A 20,921-nucleotide genomic window follows, 5' to 3' on the forward strand; every position below is an offset into this window, starting at 1 on the left:
GACTCACTACACAGATATAACACTATTCTATATACTAAATAATCACCATGCGGGAAAGCACAGAAACCTACAATAGCAGGACACAGTATCCAAAACACACCCAGTTCCCAGCAGAGAGACCAAACAACAGCAGTCGCCAACCTTTATGATCTGTAGCTGCACCCCCTCGTCTGTCTGTGGTCCCTGGAAGCAGCCACAAATGGTCTCGATGATCCTGTCGATGAGCTTCTTGCCCGGGGCAGCGCTGTCTGGACCGTTGCCTGTCAGGTGGCCGTACGCTATCAGCTTCTACAAGACACACCCCAAACACACAGAGGAACACAGTCAGAAAAACACAACTCCTGAATTCCATTCAGAAACACCCCATATAAACATGAACTGTACTATGTATGAACTAAGCAAACAATAAAAAACATTATAGTTCAGTTCTGGGTCAAATTTAGATTTGAACTGAAATAAAAATGACTCCAGTTGAATCCAGCTGATATGATAGTTCTTCACCACGATGCCTCATTTGTTGTGACATATCATTAGAGAACCTCCAAAGGAAAGAAACATAGACATACAGTAGTAGACACACAGGGTTCACTTCCTGACCTCCTCTGTCACTGACCTGTAAACAGTCTAGGGATGTGACGACGATGCGGGGACATTTGGACTGACACGCCAACTCAAACGGCAGGAAGTACTTGTCGGCCTCGACGAAGCTGGTCTTTGATTTGATTGGCGGAAGAGCGCTAGAATCTGATTTGCTGTCTGGAGGCGGACTGGAGAAAAAAGATTATACAATCTAGTCTGTTCTCTACTCAAAACATGATAAAAACATAACCTAGATTTAAACCAGCCTTTATTCTGGCATTCACAGACTACTAACAATGTACTGTTAATGTCTTTATGCATGTACTGTATGCAGCTCAATTTAAAACACTGTAAGCGGCTAACTTTTACAAAGAAACACAACTGCAATTCTTCTACTTTAGGAAAAGTATGAGAGATCCATGATGTCATACACCTGATAATAATGCTCTCAGCTCCAACTCTGTTGACTGTCTTTACACTGTCAAAAATCTTTGTAGCCAAAATCGCATCCTTGTGACTGTTGCTAAAGAATAAAACCAAGGTAAAAGCCATATTTGTGAGTGCTGTCTGTCTTTATGGATCCTAGATCTAAACCAGGGGTCCTTGGCTGTGGGCTAAAATAATTATAAATAATAATATGCCATTTAGCAGACGCTTTTATCCAAAGCGACTTACAGTCATGCGTAAATATTATAGATTTAACCCAGGGGTCCTTGGCTGTGGGCTAAAATATTATAGATTTAACCCAGGGGTCCTTGGCTGTGGGCTAAAATATTATAGATTTAACCCAGGGGTCCTTGGCTGTGGGCTAAAATATTATAGATTTAACCCAGGGGTCCTTGGCTGTGGGCTAAAATATTATAGATTTAACCCAGGGGTCCTTGGCTGTGGGCTAAAATATTATAGATTTAACCCAGGGGTCCTTGGCTGTGGGCTAAAATATTATAGATTTAACCCAGGGGTCCTTGGCTGTGGGCTAAAATATTATAGATCTAAACCTGGGGTCATTGGCTGTGGGCTAAAATATTATAGATATAAACCAGGGGTCATTGGCTGTGGGTTAAAATATTATAGATCTAAACCTGGGGTCATTGGCTGTGGGCTAAAATATTATTCTGCAGAACAACCACACCCAGACTGCACTGAGCTCTGAGCCAAGGATGGAGGACTTGAGAGAGGAAGAGAGAGAAGGGAGAGAGGGGAGAGAGAGAAGGGAAGGGCTGTGTTTGTCTTGGCAGAGAGAAAGGGATGACTTCAGCTTCTTTAGAGGGATAACCTCGCAGAGTGCAGTGGGACACGGGAGAGAGAGCGGGAGAGAGAGAGAGTGGGAGAGAGAAAGAGAGCGAGAGAGAGAAAGAGAGCGGGAGAAAGAGAGAGAGAAAGAGAGCGAGAGAAAGAGAGAGAGAGAGAGAGAGAGAGAGAGAGAGAGAGAGAGCAGGAGAGAAAGAGAGAGAGAGAGAGAGAAAGCGGTGGATAAGGAAGAGAAGAGGAAGCATACAGAATTCTGAAAGATGATATGATAAGCATGATTGAGTATTTCAACCAATATGCCCTCAGTCGTTGTTTTGAATGGAAATGTCCATTCTACTTCTGCTAATTCTATGCATGGGTCTGAGTCATGAGTCACTGAGTCCCTCCCTGCTCTGCATGTGTTTTCCACTCTAATAAGCAACATACAGGATTAGCCTGATCATTTCATAATTTACATAAATATAGGTTTAGCCAGGCTTCTAGGGAGACTAAAGAATGCTAACAATATATTCAGCTAGCGTTGCTTTTGGGCTTAATAATTTTGACACTTTTTTGCGTACAAAAGATCCTTGGGGATTACTGATGTTATGGGTGTTTTGTCTTACTTTTCTGACACCAGGAGGGCAGGGCAACTTTCTGAAAGGTTAGGTAAGGTGTCTGTATATAAAGTCCCTACATCCCTTCCTCCTCCCCCACCTAAAGATGAGCCCATTTGGGCAGGTCATCTGTGGGAGGAAGCTTAGATACAGTGTCTGTACGATCCAGTGAATCTGCCCTCCCACCTAGCCCACCTCCTTCTACCCAACCCCTCAGCCCACCTCTCTCTACCCACCCCCCCACCCTAACTCCCCTACCCACCCCCAGCCTAACTCCCCTAACCACCCCCAGCCTGACTCCCCTACCCACCCCCAGCCTAGCTCCCCTACCCACCCCCAGCCTAGCTCCCCTACCCACCCCCAGCCTAACTCCCCTACCCACCCCCAGCCTAACTCCCCTACCCAGCCCCAGCCTAACTCCCCTACCCACCCCCAGCCTAACTCCCCTACCCCTACCCACCCCCAGCCTAACTCCCCTACCCCTACCCACCCCCAGCCTAACTCCCCTACCCACCCCCAGCCTAACTCCCCTACCCCTACCCACCCCCAGCCTAACTCCCCTAACCACCACCAGCCTAACTCCCCTACCCACCCCCAGCCTAGCTCCCCTACCCACCCCCAGCCTAACTCCCCTACCCACCCCCATCCTAACTCCCCTACCCACCCCCATCCTAACTCCCCTACCCACCCCCAGCCTAACTCCCCTACCCCTACCCACCCCCAGCCTAACTCCCCTACCCCTACCCACCCCCAGCCTAACTCCCCTACCCACCCCCAGTCTAACTCCCCTACCCACCCCCAGCCTAACTCCCCTACCCACCCCCAGCCTAACTCCCCTACCCACCCCCAGCCTAAATCCCTACCCACCCCCATCCTAACTCCCCTACCCACCCCCAGCCTAACTCCCCTACCCACCCCCAGCCTAACTCCCCTACCCCTACCCACCCCCAGCCTAACTCCCCTACCCCTACCCACCCCCAGCCTAACTCCCCTACCCCTACCCACCCCCAGCCTAACTCCCCTACCCACCCCCAAGCCTAACTCCCCTACCCACCCCCAGCCTAACTCCCCTACCCACCCCCAGCCTAACTCCCCTACCCACCCCCAGCCTAACTCCCCTACCCACCCCCAGCCTAACTCCCCTACCCACCCCCAGTCTAACTCCCCTACCCACCCCCAGCCTAACTCCCCTACCCACCCCCAGCCTAACTCCCCTACCCACCCCCAGCCTAACTCCCCTACCCACCCCCAGCCTAACTCCCCTACCCACCCCCAGTCTAACTCCCCTACCCCACCCCCAGCCTAACTCCCCTACCCACCCCCAGCCTAACTCCCCTACCCACCCCCAGCCTAACTCCCCTACCCACCCCCAGTCTAACTCCCCTACCCCACCCCCAGCCTAACTCCCCTACCCACCCCCAGCCTAACTCCCCTACCCACCCCCAGCCTAACTCCCCTACCCACCCCCAGCCTAACTCCCCTACCCACCCCCAGCCTAACTCCCCTACCCACCCCCAGCCTAACTCCCCTACCCACCCCCAGCCTAACTCCCCTACCCACCCCCAGCCTAACTCCCCTACCCACCCCCAGCCTAACTCCCCTACCCACCCCCAGCCTAACTCCCCTACCCACCCCCAGCCTAACTCCCCTACCCACCCCCAGTCTAACTCCCCTACCCACCCCCAGCCTAACTCCCCTACCCACCCCCAGCCTAACTCCCCTACCCACCCCCAGTCTAACTCCCCTACCCCACCCCCAGCCTAACTCCCCTACCCACCCCCAGCCTAACTCCCCTACCCACCCCCAGCCTAACTCCCCTACCCACCCCCAGTCTAACTACCCTACCCACCCCCAGCCTAACTCCCCTACCCACCCCCAGCCTAACTCCCCTACCCACCCCCAGCCTAACTCCCCTACCCACCCCCAGCCTAACTCCCCTACCCACCCCCAGCCTAACTCCCCTACCCACCCCCAGCCTAACTCCCCTACCCACCCCCAGCCTAACTCCCCTACCCCACCCCCAGCCTAACTCCCCTACCCACCCCCAGCCTAACTCCCCTACCCACCCCCAGCCTAACTCCCCTACCCCACCCCCAGCCTAACTCCCCTACCCACCCCCAGCCTAACTCCCCTACCCCACCCCCAGCCTAACTCCCCTACCCACCCCCAGCCTAACTCCCCTACCCACCCCCAGTCTAACTCCCCTACCCACCCCCAGCCTAACTCCCCTACCCACCCCCAGCCTAACTCCCCTACCCACCCCCAGCCTAACTCCCCTACCCACCCCCAGCCTAACTCCCCTACCCACCCCCAGCCTAACTCCCCTACCCACCCCCAGTCTAACTCCCCTACCCACCCCCAGCCTAACTCCCCTACCCACCCCCAGCCTAACTCCCCTACCCACCCCCAGCCTAACTCCCCTACCCACCCCCAGCCTAACTCCCCTACCCACCCCCAGCCTAACTCCCCTACCCACCCCCAGCCTAACTCCCCTACCCACCCCCAGCCTAACTCCCCTACCCACCCCCAGCCTAACTCCCCTACCCACCCCCAGCCTAACTCCCCTACCCACCCCCAGCCTAACTCCCCTACCCACCCCCAGCCTAACTCCCCTACCCACCCCCAGCCTAACTCCCCTACCCCACCCCCAGCCTAACTCCCCTACCCACCCCCAGCCTAACTCCCCTACCCCACCCCCAGCCTAACTCCACTACCCACCCCCAGCCTAACTCCCCTACCCCACCCCCAGCCTAACTCCCCTACCCACCCCCAGCCTAACTCCCCTACCCACCCCCAGCCTAACTCCCCTACCCACCCCCAGCCTAACTCCCCTACCCCACCCCCAGCCTAACTCCCCTACCCACCCCCAGCCTAACTCCCCTACCCACCCCCAGCCTAACTCCCCTACCCACCCCCAGCCTAACTCCCCTACCCACCCCCAGCCTAACTCCCCTACCCACCCCCAGCCTAACTCCCCTACCCACCCCCAGCCTAACTCCCCTACCCACCCCCAGCCTAACTCCCCTACCCACCCCCAGCCTAACTCCCCTACCCCACCCCCAGCCTAACTCCCCTACCCCACCCCCAGCCTAACTCCCCTACCCACCCCCAGCCTAACTCCCCTACCCACCCCCAGCCTAACTCCCCTACCCACCCCCAGCCTAACTCCCCTACCCACCCCCAGCCTAACTCCCCTACCCACCCCCAGCCTAACTCCCCTACCCACCCCCAGCCTAACTCCCCTACCCACCCCCAGCCTAACTCCCCTACCCCACCCCCAGCCTAACTCCCCTACCCACCCCCAGCCTAACTCCCCTACCCCACCCCCAGCCTAACTCCCCTACCCACCCCCAGCCTAACTCCCCTACCCCACCCCCAGCCTAACTCCCCTACCCACCCCCAGCCTAACTCCCCTACCCACCCCCAGCCTAACTCCCCTACCCCACCCCCAGCCTAACTCCCCTACCCACCCCCAGCCTAACTCCCCTACCCACCCCCAGCCTAACTCCCCTACCCACCCCCAGCCTAACTCCCCTACCCACCCCCAGCCTAACTCCCCTACCCCAGGGGTCTCATTTGGGCAGAGCTAGCCTAGCTGGCACACGGAACATGCTGATCCAGTTCTGCTGTGGGACTCTCGAGGGGGTACTCTTGGTATATTTCATTCCTCAGATCCAGTTACCGGGCAGAAAAGCTCCACAAACACACACGCAAATGCTCCCTCTCCCAGGTGAAAGCCAGCTTCTCTCTCTCTGTCTTTCCATTTCTCTCTCTCCCGCTCTAACACACACACACGCACACTCACGCACACGCACGCACACACACCCTCTCAGGCTAGAGCTGGGCACTAGGCAGGGGTCCAGGGGTTACTCCCGAGTGGCGCAGTGGTCTAAGGCACTGCATCGCAGTGCTAGCTGTGCCACTAGAGATCCTGGTTCGTATCCAGGCTCTGTCGTAGCCGGCCGCGACCGGGAGACCCATGGGGCGGCGCGCACAATTGGCCCAGCGTCGTCCAGGGTAGGGGAGGGATTTGGCCGGCAGGGGATGTAGCTCAGTTGGTAGAGCATGGCGTTTGCAACGCCAGGGTTGTGGGTTCGATAAAATAATGTATGCACTAACTGTAAGTCGCTCTGGATAAGAGCGTCTGCTAAATGACTAAAATGTAAAAATGTAAATGTCCAAGAGAAAAGCCATTAATGACAGGGAGAAGTAGACCAGGTGGAGAGACAAATAAAAACACACTGGAGGCCACACACACACACACACACAAAACACACACACACACACACAACACACACACAAAACACACACACACACAAAACACACTTCATACTGAACTCAAGGGCACGCTAAGGCGAGGTTTGATTTCAAAACAAGCGTTAAAATGTACAAGAACAGTACAGGCAGAGACATTCAGTAGGGTGAAAGGAAACAAAGAAATCACCTAAATTAACCAGGATGTATTCCTAAACAGAATTAAAACAAATGTACCTTAATTTTTCAGTCTCTTCCTTTATTTCTTCTGAAAAGAGAGAGAGAAAGAGAGGGAGGGAGAAACCGTTAGAAACATTGAGGAAACAGTCAAAGAGGAAAGTAAATTCTGCTGTATTATACTAAACTAATGACATCATTGGGAATAGCAGATAGCAGGCCCTGGCAGCAGTAAGGAGCCTGCTTATTAATGAATAGTGAGGTAGGGAGCCTGCTTATTAATGAACAGTGAGGTAGGGAGCCTGCTTATTAATGAATAGTGAGGTAGGGAGCCTGCTTATTAATGAATAGTGTGGTAGGGAGCCTTCTTATTAATAAATAGTCCGGTGGGAGCCTGCTTATTAATGAATAGTGAGGTAGGGAGCCTGCTTATTAATGAATAGTGAGGTAGGGAGCCTCCTTATTAATGAATAGTGTGGTAGGGAGCCTTCTTATTAATGAATAGTGTGGTAGGGATCCTGCTTATTAATGAATAGTGTGGTAGGGAGCCTTCTTATTAATGAATAGTGTGGTAGGGAGCCTTCTTATTAATGAATAGTGCGGTAGGGAGCCTGCTTATTAATGAATAGTGAGGTAGGGAGCTTGCTTATTAATGAATAGTGAGGTAGGGAGCCTGCTTATTAATGAATAGTGTGGTAGGGAGCCTGCTTATTAATGAATAGTGTGGTAGGGATCCTGCTTATTAATGAATAGTGTGGTAGGGAGCCTTCTTATTAATGAATAGTGCATTTAGCTGATTATCTATCTTCTCTCTTGTCTGGGGAGTCAGAGTGAAGTGTTGATAAATTCTGTAAGTGGGACAGAACAGGATGTGGATAAGAACCTCTTAAGACGGCAGGTTGCCTTAGGGCGGCAGGTAGCCTAGCGGTTAAGAGCGTTGGGATACACACACTTACGTATGCATGCAAACAAACTCAATAAGAAGTTGGCCTACAATGAGTATGTGAGTGTGTTTTACAATACACACTCTTTTGTTTTGGTGTTAGGTAGACATTCCACACTGCAACACACCCAGTCATTGTGACAGTTCTAGAGGAGTCTGGGTGCTGTGCCTCTGTTCTGTGGCACAATTCACTCTGCTATGCACCGAGTGAATGTGGATTTTAGCTCTCTCAACACAGTGACTCAGGGGGAGTCTAGGAAGTGCTTAAAACATACAGCAACACTCGCCAGAGCCCTCCAAAGAATACTACCCTCGTATTATTAAAAAAAGGCCACTACAATAGTGACAGCTCAATTATTTATATTGCTACGAGGCACATTTTTGCGTCAAAATCAACTTGAGGGTCAAGTTAACGTGCAACACATAATTTAATCAGCTGTGGTTTCAGGACCACTTCACAGTCTAGTAGGAATAGAATAAAACACCAGCCGATAACAAGGGCTTTTTAATCACAGGCACAGTCATTAAACCCTTATTTCCTTCTACTCTATATACATTTACATTTACATTTTAGTCATTTAGCAGACGCTCTTATCCAGAGCGACTTACAGTTAGTGAATACATATTTTTTTTATACTGGCCCCCCGTGGGAATCGAACCCACAACCCTGGCATTGCAAACGCCATGCTCTATCAACTGAGCTACATCCCTGCCGGCCATTCCCTCCCCTACCCTGGACGACGCTGGGCCAATTGTGCGCCGCCCATGAGCCTCCCGGTCATACAGTGGGACATACAGTGCCTTCGGAAAGTATTCAGACCCCTCTTCAAACTGTCCTGCAGACGAGGATAGTCACCCCCCCAGCACTGAACATATCCAGCTCCCATAACTGCACTGCTCCTCCATCATTGAGAGGGATACATTCACAGAGCTGGAGAAAGACATGGTGGAGCTCAGACAGCTAGTCCACACAATCCAGACAGAACAGACCAGCACAACAACACCCCCCCAAACAAGACCCGGAGGGCAGAAGGTGGAGATGGACGGCTGTCTGAGAGAGCAGGCCGCACTCTGGACTGAGCTGAGAGAACTTAAAGAGGCACACATGGCACTAAAAGAAGAGGTGAGAAAGCTGAGGTGTGACAGAGAGCAGGACACTCCCCCAGAGAAGCCAGCAGAACAGCCCACCTCAGACCCGGACCACAACATCAACACCACAATGGGACACACAACACAGGACCCACCAACCCAACAGACCCCACCCCCTCCTAACAGCCCCCCTGTCAGTTCCCCTGATAGCCCTCTTGACAACCCCCACAGATCCACTGAGGACACACAAAAGCCAGAGATTGTGCTCCTCATTGACTCAAATGGCAAATACATTCAAGAGGATACACTTTTTCCCAAACTCAAAGTGGCTAAACTCTGATTGCCAAACATTTGGAATGCCTTGGAGCTGTTGTCAGAGGACATACTAGGGTCACCCAGCCACATAATAATACACCCAGGCACAAACGACCTGAGAGCACAGCAGGAAAGGGTGTCCAGAGCACTCAAGGGAATGATTGAAAAAGCTGCTTCTACTTTCCCCAACGCACAAGTGGTTATCTCCACCCTGCTACCTTGAAAATACTTTCACCCTGCTACCATACAGTGGGTAAACGCAGGTATTTCCCATGACTGTGCCTCAAAACCAAATGTTTACCTGGCCCATCACCCCACCCTGGACTTGAACAGCCTTTACGACCAGGTCCACCTATACAAGGCAGCAGTGCCCACCTTCGCCAGGACCCTAAAGGAGACATCACCCTCAACCATAGCCCCAACACCTCACACAGGAGCAACAGATCAACAGACACCCCGCCCAGATCAGCGGGACCCCTCCCCCGACCTACACATAGAGGACCAACGCCGAGAGGACCTACATCCAGACCATAGCACCCCCACCCTAACCAATCAATGCCCCCCCAAACCAACCATGTCCACACCCCATATATGCCCCCTCAGATCAGAAATATGCCCCTCCTGCCCACCCCATGCCCCCCACTCCCGCAAAGAGGGCCTCAACATGAAAGTCACACATATGCCCAGGCCGTGAGCAGGCAAACATGCCCAACCCCCACTCTTACACTAGCCCAAGCCAATGGCATGTACCAGATGCTGAGCAGGCTCTGCTCACACTTACTGGTCTGAGGCCAAACCACACGACCAACAACATTGGACACTTTATGGAACACAAAGCCTTCACCATCTCATCCTGGAATATCCAAGGCCTGAGGTCATCTTCCTTTGGCCTAAAGACTTCACCAAAGAAATTAGAAATACAGACATTGTCATCCTACAAGAAACATGGTATCGAGGAGATGGACCCACTGGTTGCCCTCTAGGTTACAGAGAGCTGGTAGTCCCATTCACCAAACTACCAGGTGTGAAACAGGGAAGAGACTCAGGGGGCATGCTAATATGGTATAGAGCAGACCTAGCTCACTCCATTAAATTAATCAAAAACAGGAACATTTTACATTTGGCTAGAAATTCAAAAGGAAATGATCTCAACAGAGAAAAATGTCCTCCTGTGTGCTACCTACAGTGGGGAGAACAAGTATTTGATACACTGCCGATTTTGCAGGTTTTCCTACTTACAAAGCATGTAGAGGTCTGTAATTTTTATCATAGGTACACTTCAACTGTGAGAGACGGAATCTAAAACAAAAATCCAGAAACTCAAATTGTATGATTTTTCTGTAATTAATTTGCATTTTATTGCATGACATTGAAGATGGGTCGTGGCTGGGTCTTCCAGCATGACAATGACCCGAAACACACAGCCAGGGCAACTAAGGAGTGGCTCCGTAAGAAGCATCTCAAGGTCCTGGAGTGGCCTAGCCAGTCTCCAGACCTGAACCCAATAGAACATCTTTGGAGGGAGCTGAAAGTCCGTATTGCCCAGCGACAGCCCCGAAACCTGAAGGATCTGGAGAAGGTCTGTATGGAGGAGTGGGCCAAAATCCCTGCTGCAGTGTGTGCAAACCTGGTCAAGACCTACAGGAAACATATGATCTCTGTAATTGCAAACAAAGGTTTCTGTACCAAATATTAAGTTCTGCTTTTCTGATGTATCAAATACTTATGTCATGCAATAAAATGCAAATTAATTACTTAAAAATCATACAATGTGATTTTCTGGATTTTTGTTTTAGATTCCGTCTCTCACAGTTGAAGTGTACCTATGATAAAAATTACAGACCTCTACATGCTTTGTAAGTAGGAAAACCTGCAAAATCGGCAGTGTATCAAATACATGTTCTCCCCACTGTATATCCCCCCACTAGAATCCCCATACTTTAATGAAGACAGCTTCTCCATCCTGGAGGGAGAAATCAATCATTTCCAGGCCCAGGCACTGTGGCGACCTAAATGCCAGAACTGGACAAGAACCTGATAGACTTAGCACACAGGGGGACAAACACCGACCTGGAGGTGACAGCATTCCCTCCCCCATATGCCCCCCTAGGCACAACTACGACAACATAACCAACAGAAACGGGTCACAACTCCTGCAGCTCTGTCGCACGCTGGGTATGTACATAGTCAATGGTAGGCTTCGAGGGGACTCCTACGGTAGGTACACCTATAGCTCATCTCTTGGCAGTAGTACTGTAGACTACTTTATCACTGACCTCAATCCAGAGTATCTCAGAGCATTCACAGTCAGCCCACTGACACCCCTATCAGATCACAGCAAAATCACAGTCTACTTGAACAGAGCAATACTCAATCATGAGGCATCAAAGCCAAAGGAACTGAATAATATTAAGAAATGCTATAGATGGAAGGAAAGTAGTTTGGAAACCTACCAAAAAACTATTAGGCAACAACAAAGTCAATCCCTTTTAGACAACTTCCTGGACAAAATGTTTCACTGTAATAGTGAATGTGTAAACTTGGCAGTAGAAAACCTAAACAGTATATTTGACCTCTCAGCCTCCCTATCAAATCAAAACATTTCAAGCAGACAACCTAAGAAAATGAACAACTATCACGTCTCCTCCCATTGCTCCCCTCCGGCGCACTGATTCGCCGGTCTACTGAGCCACCGGTCTGAGCGCACCACCTCGGCAACACCGGAATGGAAACCCAACGCACCCTAATCACCTCCAGCGTACCTGCACCTCATCATCTCATCACCACCCCTATTTAGCCCTGGACTGTTCTGGATGATGTTGTGAGTGATTGTTAAGCTTCGTGTCGTTTACTCTATCTTTGTCATTGTTAAGTAAACCTTGACCTTGTTAATTCCTGCGTCTGCGTCTTGCCTCTTCATATACTCAGTACCCGTCACAGAATCACACACCAAACAAAAATGGATGCAGCAGGAGTTTCCCAGTGCCTCGACCAGCACCTGCAGCAGCTAGCCCATTTGAACGCCGCCATGCAGGAAGTGCTCCAAACTCTGCATAATCTGCCCAGCGCTCCGGTTCCACCTCAGGGAGCGGCGAGTGCCCCCAATCCACCTGTTCCCGTGCTATCACCCACTTCTGCGGGAACCCTCGCCCTAATGGAGCGCTATGACGGTAAAACTACTAAATGTAGCCGCTTCCTGCTACAGGTTTCACTTTATCTGGCGCGTCAGCCTGGGGCATATCCATCAGACCAAGCCAGGATAGCGCTGGTGATTTCACTACTTAAAAGGAAAGGCGCTGGATTGGGCCACGGCAGTCTGGGAAGGAGAGGAGGCAGTGGCACTACCCTACCCCACCTTCCTCGCTCGGTTCAGGGCGGTGTTTGAGGCCATGGAGAAGTATGTGGCGGAGACCCTGAAACAGGGGTTCATCAGACGCTTTACCTCTCCTGCCTCCGCCAGCTTCTTCTTCGTGGCCAAAAAAGACGGAGGACTGAGACCATGCATAGACTACAGGGGGCTGAACGCAGTCACCACCAAGTACCGGTACCCCCTCCCTCTGGTTCCGTCGGACATCGAGCAGCTACGAGGGGCCCGGTACTTTACCAAGTTGGACCTGAGGAGTGCCTACAACTTGATCCGAATCCGGGAAGGAGACGAGTGGAAGACGGCATTCAACACTACCTCAGGCCACTATGAATACAGCGTCATGCCCTACGGCCTCACCAACGCACCTTCTGTGTTCCAGTCCTTCGTCAGTGACGTGTTCCGGGACATGCTGAGTAGACAGGTGGTGGTGTACATCGACGATATCCTGATCTACTCGGCTACGTTTGAGGAGCACGTCAGGGACATACGAGCTGTCCTACTCCGCCTCCGGGAACACAGGCTGTTGGTGAAGGGGGAGAAATGCGAATTCCACCAACAGGCCATCTCCTTCCTGGAGCCATCGTCGCCAATCCCACTGGCTCCAGGTCATCTATAAATCTCCGCAAGGCAAATCCCTGCCTTATCTTAGCTCATTGGTCACCATAGCAACACCCACCCGTAGTATGCGCTCCAGCAGGTATATCTCACTGGTCATCCACAAAGCCAACACCTCCTTTGGCCGCCATTCCTTCCAGTTCTCTGCTGCTAATGACTGGAACGAACTGCAAAAATCTCTGAAGCTTATCTCCCTCACTAACTTTAAGCATCAGTTGTCAGAGCAGCTTACCGATCACTGCACCTGTACACAGCCTATCTGTAATTAGCCCACCCAACTACCTCATCCCCATATTGTTATTTATGTTGCCCATTTGCACCCCAGTATCTCTATTTGCACCTCATCTTCTGCACATCTATCACTCGTGTTAATACTAAATTGTAATTATTTTGCACTATGGCCTATTTATTGCCTTACCTCCATAACTTACTACATTTGCACACACTGTATATAGATTTTATATTGTGTTATTGACTGTATGTTTTGTTTACCCAATATGTAACTCTGTGTTGTTGTTTTTATCGTACTGCTTTGCTTTATCTTGGCCAGGTCGCAGTTGTAAATGAGAACTTGTTCTTAACTGGCCTACCTGGTTAAATAAAGGTTAAATAAAAAATATACAGCTCTGGAAAAAATTAAGAGACCACTGCAAATGTTTCTTAAATCAGCATCTCTACATGTATGATAGCCATTCCATTCCAGTGTCTGTTGAATTCCAACACATGCACACCTCATTCTACTGAATTAGGTACTGATTAGGTGATCATCTGAACCAAATGTTATTTAACGGGGAAAAGTATAAAAACCACTGCTGTGGTCATCACTATCCTCTTGCAATACATATTTACATTTACGTTTACGTCATTTAGCAGATGCTCTTATCCAGAGCGACTTACAATTTGGTGCATTCACCTTATAGCCAGTGGGATAACCACTTTACAATATGTTTTTTTCTCTTTCTTTGGGGTGGGGTAAGGGGGGGTAGAAGGATTACTTTATCCTATCCCAGGTATTCCCTAAAGAGGTGGGGTTTCAAGTGTCTCCGGAAGGTGGTGAGTGACTCCGCTGTCCTGGCGTCGTGAGGGAGCTTGTTCCACCATTGGGGTGCCAGAGCAGCGAACAGTTTTGACTGGGCTGAGCGGGAACTGTGCTTCCGCAGAGGTAGGGGGGCCAGCAGGCCAGAGGTGGATGAACGCAATGCCCTCGTTTGCGTGTAGGGACTGATCAGAGCCTGAAGGTACGGAGGTGCCGTTCCCCTCACAGCTCCGTAGGCAAGCACCATGGTCTTGTAGCAGATGAGAGCTTCAACTGGAAGCCAGTGGAGTGTGCGGAGGAGCGGGGTGACGTGAGACAACTTGGGAAGGTTGAACACCAGACGGGCTGCGGCATTCTGGATGAGTTGTAGGGGTTTAATGGCACAGGCAGGGAGCCCAGCCAACAGCGAGTTGCAGTAATCCAGACAGGAGATGACAAGTGCCTGGATTAGGACCTGTGCCGCTTCCTGTGTAAGGCAGGGTCGTACTCTCCAAATGTTGTAGAGCATGAACCTACAGGATCGGGTCACCGCCTTGATGTTAGCGGAGAACGACAGGGTGTTGTCCAGGGTCACGCCAAGGCTCTTCGCACTCTGGGAGGAGGACACAATGGAGTTGTCAACCGTGATGGCGAGATCATGGAACGGGCAGTCCTTCCCCAGGAGGAAGAGCAGCAATAGGACCAGCTGGATGGCAAAAACAGTGCTAATAGTACCTCAAAAGTAACATTAATCAAAAAATAACTATTGACCATGCCAAAAGAGTTGAAAAGGAACGTTTTGAGTGAGGAAAAGAAGGGTTCAATTCTGGCTTTACTGGCAGAGGGATACAGTGAGCATCAGGTTGCTTCCATCCTTAAAATTTCAAAGACGGCGGTTCATAAGAACAAGGTCAAGCAGCAGACATTGGGGACAACAAAGCTACAGACCGGCAGAGGGCGAAAACGACTCTCCACTGACCGGGAAGACCGCCAACTCATTCGAATGTCACTCAACAACCGTAGGATGACATCAAGTGACCTACAAAAAGAATGGCAAACGGCAGCTGGGGTGAAGTGCACGGCGAGGACGGTTCGAAACAGGCTCCTAGGGGCAGGGCTGAAGTCGTGCAAAGCTAGAAAAAAGCCCTTCATCAATGAGAAGCAAAGAAGAGCCAGGCTGAGGTTTGCAAAAGACCATAAGGATTGGACCGTAGAGGACTGGAGTATGGTCATCTCCTCTGATGAGTCCAATTTTCAGCTTTGCCCAGCACCTGGTTGTCTAATGGTTAGACGGAGACCTGGAGAGGCCTACAAGCCACAGTGTCTCGCACCCACTGTGAAATTTGGTGGAGGATCGGTGATGATCTGGGGGTGCTTCAGCAAGGCTGGAATCGTGCAGATTTGTCTTTGTGAAGGACGCATGAATCAAGCCACGTACAAGGTTGTCCTGGAAGAAAACTTGCTTCCTTTTGCTCTGACATTGTTCCCCAACTCTGAGGATTGGTTTTTCCAGCAGGACAATGCGCCATGCCACACAGCCAGGTCAATCAAGGTGTGGATGGAGGACCACCAGATCAAGACCCTGTCATGGCCAGCCCAATCTCCAGACCTGAACCCCATTGAAAACTTCTGGAATGTGATCAAGAGGAAGATGGATGGTCACTAGCCATCAAACAAAGCCGAGCTGCTTGAATTTTTGCGCCAGGAGTGGCATAAAGTCACCCAACATCAATGTGAAAGACTGGTGGAGAGCATGCCAAGACGCATGAAAGCTGTGATTGAAAATCAGGGTTATTCCACCAAATATTGATTTAGTTGATATTGAAGTTAAAACATTAGTATTGTGTTGTTTAAAAATGAACATGAACTTATTTTCTTTGCATTATTTGAGGTCTGACAATACTGCATATTTTTTGTTATTTTGACCAGTTGTCATTTTCTGCAAATAAATGCTCTAAATGACAATATTTTTATTTGGAATTTGGGAGAAATGTTGTCAGTAGTTTATAGAATAAACAAAAATGTTAATTTCACCCAAACACATACCTATAAATATTAAAACCAGAGAAACTTATATTTTTGCAGTGGTCTCTTAATTTTTTCCAGAGCTGTATCAAAATAAAATACCGGATCAGTCCTCAGGAGGTGTTCATGGAAGGAGTGAAGACGGACGCCGTCAGGTCATGGCTAGTTCCCACCACCATCAAGGGCCTACAGAGCTTCCTGGGCTTCGCTAATTTCTACCAGCTCCATAGCCGCCCCGCTCACATCTCTCCTTAAGGGTGGGCCTCGGAAGCTGGCCTGGAACCCTGAGGCTGACGCTGCCTTCAAGAGGCTGAAGGAGAGGTTCACCACAGCGCCCATCCTAAAACACCCAGATCCATCTTGTCCTTTCATCCTGGAGGTGGACGCATCAGAGGAGGGCGTGGGTGCGGTCCTCTCCCAGCGGCACGGTAAGCCAGAGAAAATGTATCCCTGTGCCGTTTTCTCTAAAAAGCTTACCCCCCGCAGAGAGGAACTATGGAGTTGGAGACAGGGAGCTGTTGGCGGTGGTCCTCGCTCTGGAGGAATGGAAACACTGGTTGGAGGGCGCAGTCCATCCATTCCGGATTCTTACTGAACACCGGAATTTGGAGCACATACGGGCAGCGAAACGGATAAACTCTCGTCAAGCCAGGTGGGCCCAATTTCTCACTCGCTTCCAATTCATTCTGTCCTACCGCCCAGGATCCCAGAATGTGAAGGCCGACGCACTCTCCAGGATGCACCATACCGGAGAAAGGAAGGATCTGGGGGGTCCTATACTGCCCTCGTCACACATACATATTTCACATGGACTAGCCTATAGATTTGTTCTGCCTCAAACATATTACCCGCAGCCATCCAATCCCACAAACCTAGATGCATTCTTTCCTTGGCTGGAGCCCAAACACAAACAGAGAGCAGGGTAGTATTATTTCAAACCAGTGTTTCTCATTCCAGTGTGCACAATTTTGTTCCAGCCCAGCACTAACACCCCCAGGAATGGATTGCGCAGTCTGTTTGAAGCCCATAGCATCATCAGAACACAGGTGTCGGCTGACAGACCTTTGTAATATAGCAGTGTTAACTCAGTCCTGGCTGGGAGAGGGTTGTGAGGATGAAACAGAGGCTCTGTGCTACTGTGACTGTACAAAGACGCTTCAATTAAAAATAGATGAATCCTTCAGACAACATGTCCACTGCATAGCTTTTTACTGTTTCATAAAGATTGATTCAAACGCAAGAGAGTGTAAGGAGCAATTAGAACGTAGTGATATTATTTCAATAGGCATACATCAGCCCTGTATTGGCTAATCTCTTGGGCATACATTGGCCCTGTATTGGCTAATCTTTTAGGCATACATCAGCCCTGTATTAGCTAATCTCTTAGGCATACATCAGCCCTGTATTGGCTAATCTCTTAGGCATACATCAGCCCTGTATTAGCTAATCTCTTAGGCATACATCAGCCCTGTAATGGCTAATCTCTTAGGCATACATCAGCCCTGTAATGGCTAATCTCTTAGGCATACATTGGCCCTGTATTGGCTAATCTCTTAGGCATACATTGGCCCTGTATTGGCTAATCTCTTGGGCATACATCGAGCTGTTTCTCTTAGGCATACATCAGCCCTGTAATGGCTAATCTCTTAGGCATACATTGGCCCTGTATTGGCTAATCTCTTAGGCATACATTGGCCCTGTATTGGCTAATCTCTTAGGCATACATTGGCCCTGTATTGGCTAATCTCTTGGGCATACATCGAGCTGTTTAAACCAAGGCACACACAAAGTGTTGGATTGGAACGTTGGAGTAGGTCATCTTCACTGTGAGCTGCATCAGGTAATTAGTTGAATGTGTAGGTTATGTTTATGAATAATTGTCACCAGAGGCGTTGAGCACTGAAACCATGGCAATGCTAAGAGTTAACCAGCCCCCTTAGTGAGTCAGATAGACAGAGTAATATCCTGGATACCCCAGGGAGTTTTTATTGATGTGAAACTGGCTCCACAACATGGTGCCTATCCCTCCCAAATTCAACTGAGACACAAACACCCACAAACACAAAGATAGACACACACACACACACACACACACACACACAGGCCTTAATGTCAATGACTTAGGCACACACACACACACACACACAGACACATACCGCAATAGGATGATCTATTATTCATTTAAATCTACTTTTCACCAAGTGAACCATGATAGCACTTTTGTCTCCCAAAGCTGCTATGAATACAGTCAATGTTATGTGACTAACTTCACCTCGTTGCCCATCTCTCTGCCCTATAATTCATCATCTCTTCCACAAGTCACCGAGTCACAACGTTCACCAAGCAGCACTATAAACAACACATTACCAATCATATTTATCATATTTACCCTGTATTGATGTATGTGTTCTAGTCTTCTGCAGTACTTCTGCTGAGAGCTGGCCTTGACAGGCCTTGTGTTAAGTATGTTTGGATGTTCTGGGTTTGAGTCTAATCAAAGGACATAAACAACACTTAGTAGCATGCTTCCCCACCAGTAGCCTCCCAATCACACATGACAATGCTGATGCCTATCTGAGTGAGTGAGTGAGTGAGTGAGTGAGTGAGTGAGTGAGTGAGTGAGTGAGTGAGTGAGTGAGTGAGTGAGTGAGTGAGTGAGTGAGTGCTCAATGTAATTGAAGAATCCATAGAATCTAACCACTTCTTGGAAAATTGGAACACACTAAACAAACAACAACACGAAGAGTTATCTATCCAAAATGGAGAACAAACAGCAAAAACATATACATGATCAAATACAAATCTTACAATCACCTATTAAAGACTACCAGAACCCACTGGATTCTGAAATTACATTGAATGAACTACAGGACAAAATACAAACCCTCCAACCCAAAAAGGCCTGTGGTGTTGATGGTATCCTAAATGAAATGATAAAATATACAGACAACAAATTCCAATTGGCTATACTTAAACTCTTCAACATCATCCTCAGCTCTGGCATCTTCTCCAATATTTGGAACCAAGGACTGATCACCCCAATCCACAAAAGTAGAGACAAATTTGACCCCAATAACTACCGTGGGATATGCGTCAACAGCAACCTTGGGAAAATCCTCTGCATTATCATTAATAGCAGACTCGTACATTCCCTCAGTGAAAACAATGTATTGAGCAAATGTCAAATTGGCTTTTTACCAAATTACCGTACGACAGACCACGTATTCACCCTGCACAGCCTAATTGACAAACAAACAAAACAAAGGCAAAGTCTTCTCATGCTTTGTTGATTTCAAAAAAGATTTTGACTCAATTTGGCATGAGGGTCTGCTATACAAATTCAAAAGAGACTAGGTCAGATTTATACCCATGCAAAACAAAATCCTGTTATTTCCAGATGGGAATCAAATATAAAAGTTACAAACTTTGCACTAGTGTAAACCAATCCCTTTAGTAAACTCTAAAATGTCAGCCCAGGCACCAGCCCTGCAGTCATCTCTACTCCCTCCATGCTATCTAAGTACGTGTGTGATTTGGCTGTACAGCCTCTTCGTCCCCAGTATCCTAGAACAGTCATCCTCTTATACAGAATGTCAGTGTAAAGGGGGTTTATAACTCCCTGATCCCCCCTGGACTCCAGTATCACTGGCTAGCTGCACTATAAGGAAGGGGTTGGGATGAGACAGTGCTTTAGGAGATTGATTCATACCAAAAACACAGGAACATACAATAACAATGACAAAATCAGACACAGATACAGACGGACACACAAATGCACGCATAACAGACACGCATGCACACACGTACACACACACATAAGTCATGTACTTCCCTTCTGAAAACGGATACTACTCACCTACACAACACCAATGGAGAAACAGAACACTTCCTGAAATTCATAAACAACATCCAACCCATCGGTCTCCACTGACACTTAATATGCTCTAGGTAATGGTAGGGCCCTGGCCAGAGTCCAGCTAACAGCTACTGTGCTACCGGCCAGTTCCTCATTGTGCTTAAGGACAGTGGACTTGTTTACATTGAATTAAGAGTGGGCCAACCAGCAAACCCTCCATCTCTCTCTGATACACCACAACAACACAAACACTGAAAAATGGATGAGAGGGTGACAGAGAGGTTGCTCTGCTCAGTAAGGTGACCCTACTTCCCCTGACTTGAAAGCACAACCACTTCATAAACAAACTGTTCCAGCCCCTATGTTCATACTGTACATTCTGTCCATTTACTGAAAGAAACGGTGGGTCTGAGCCCATGACAGGAGCACCACAGAACAGACCACTATGATGCAATGCACAGCAGTTGGAGTACAGTCAGTCAGCACACATCAAGAACACAGAAACGCTATCAGACAACTGTGAGACGAACATGACTGTGTGTACAAGAGAGAGACACACAGAGAGAGAGAGAGAGCGAGAGAGAGAGACACACAGAGAGAGAGACACACACATAGAGAGAGAGAGACACAGAGAGAGAGAGAGAGACACAGAGAGAGAGAGAGAGACAGACAGACAGACACACACACACACAGAGAGAGAGACACACACACACACAGAGAGAGAGAGAGAGACACACACAAAGAGAGAGAGAGACAGAGACACACACAGAGAGAGAGCAAGAGAGAGAGAGAGAGACACAGAGAGAGAGAGAGAGAGAGAGAGACAGAGAGAGAGAGAC

General features: G+C 49.3%; 1 protein-coding gene across 1 annotated transcript in view; it reads right to left on the minus strand.

Annotated features, from left to right (window-relative positions):
- Positions 1 to 20,921, minus strand: part of LOC311104257 (brefeldin A-inhibited guanine nucleotide-exchange protein 1-like) — an 83,541-nt gene that overhangs the window by 48,218 nt on the left and 14,402 nt on the right. Inside the window, exons 2-4 of the mRNA XM_084146033.1 lie at positions 6,918 to 6,948; positions 614 to 767; positions 142 to 288 (exon numbers count right to left, since the gene is read on the minus strand). Coding sequence (XP_084002159.1) covers positions 142 to 288; positions 614 to 767; positions 6,918 to 6,948 — 332 coding nt within the window. The remainder of the gene's footprint in view (positions 1 to 141; positions 289 to 613; positions 768 to 6,917; positions 6,949 to 20,921) is intronic.

This window comes from Coregonus lavaretus, assembly GCF_964263955.1.
Source record: "Coregonus lavaretus genome assembly, chromosome: 2".
NCBI lineage: Eukaryota > Metazoa > Chordata > Actinopteri > Salmoniformes > Salmonidae > Coregonus > Coregonus lavaretus.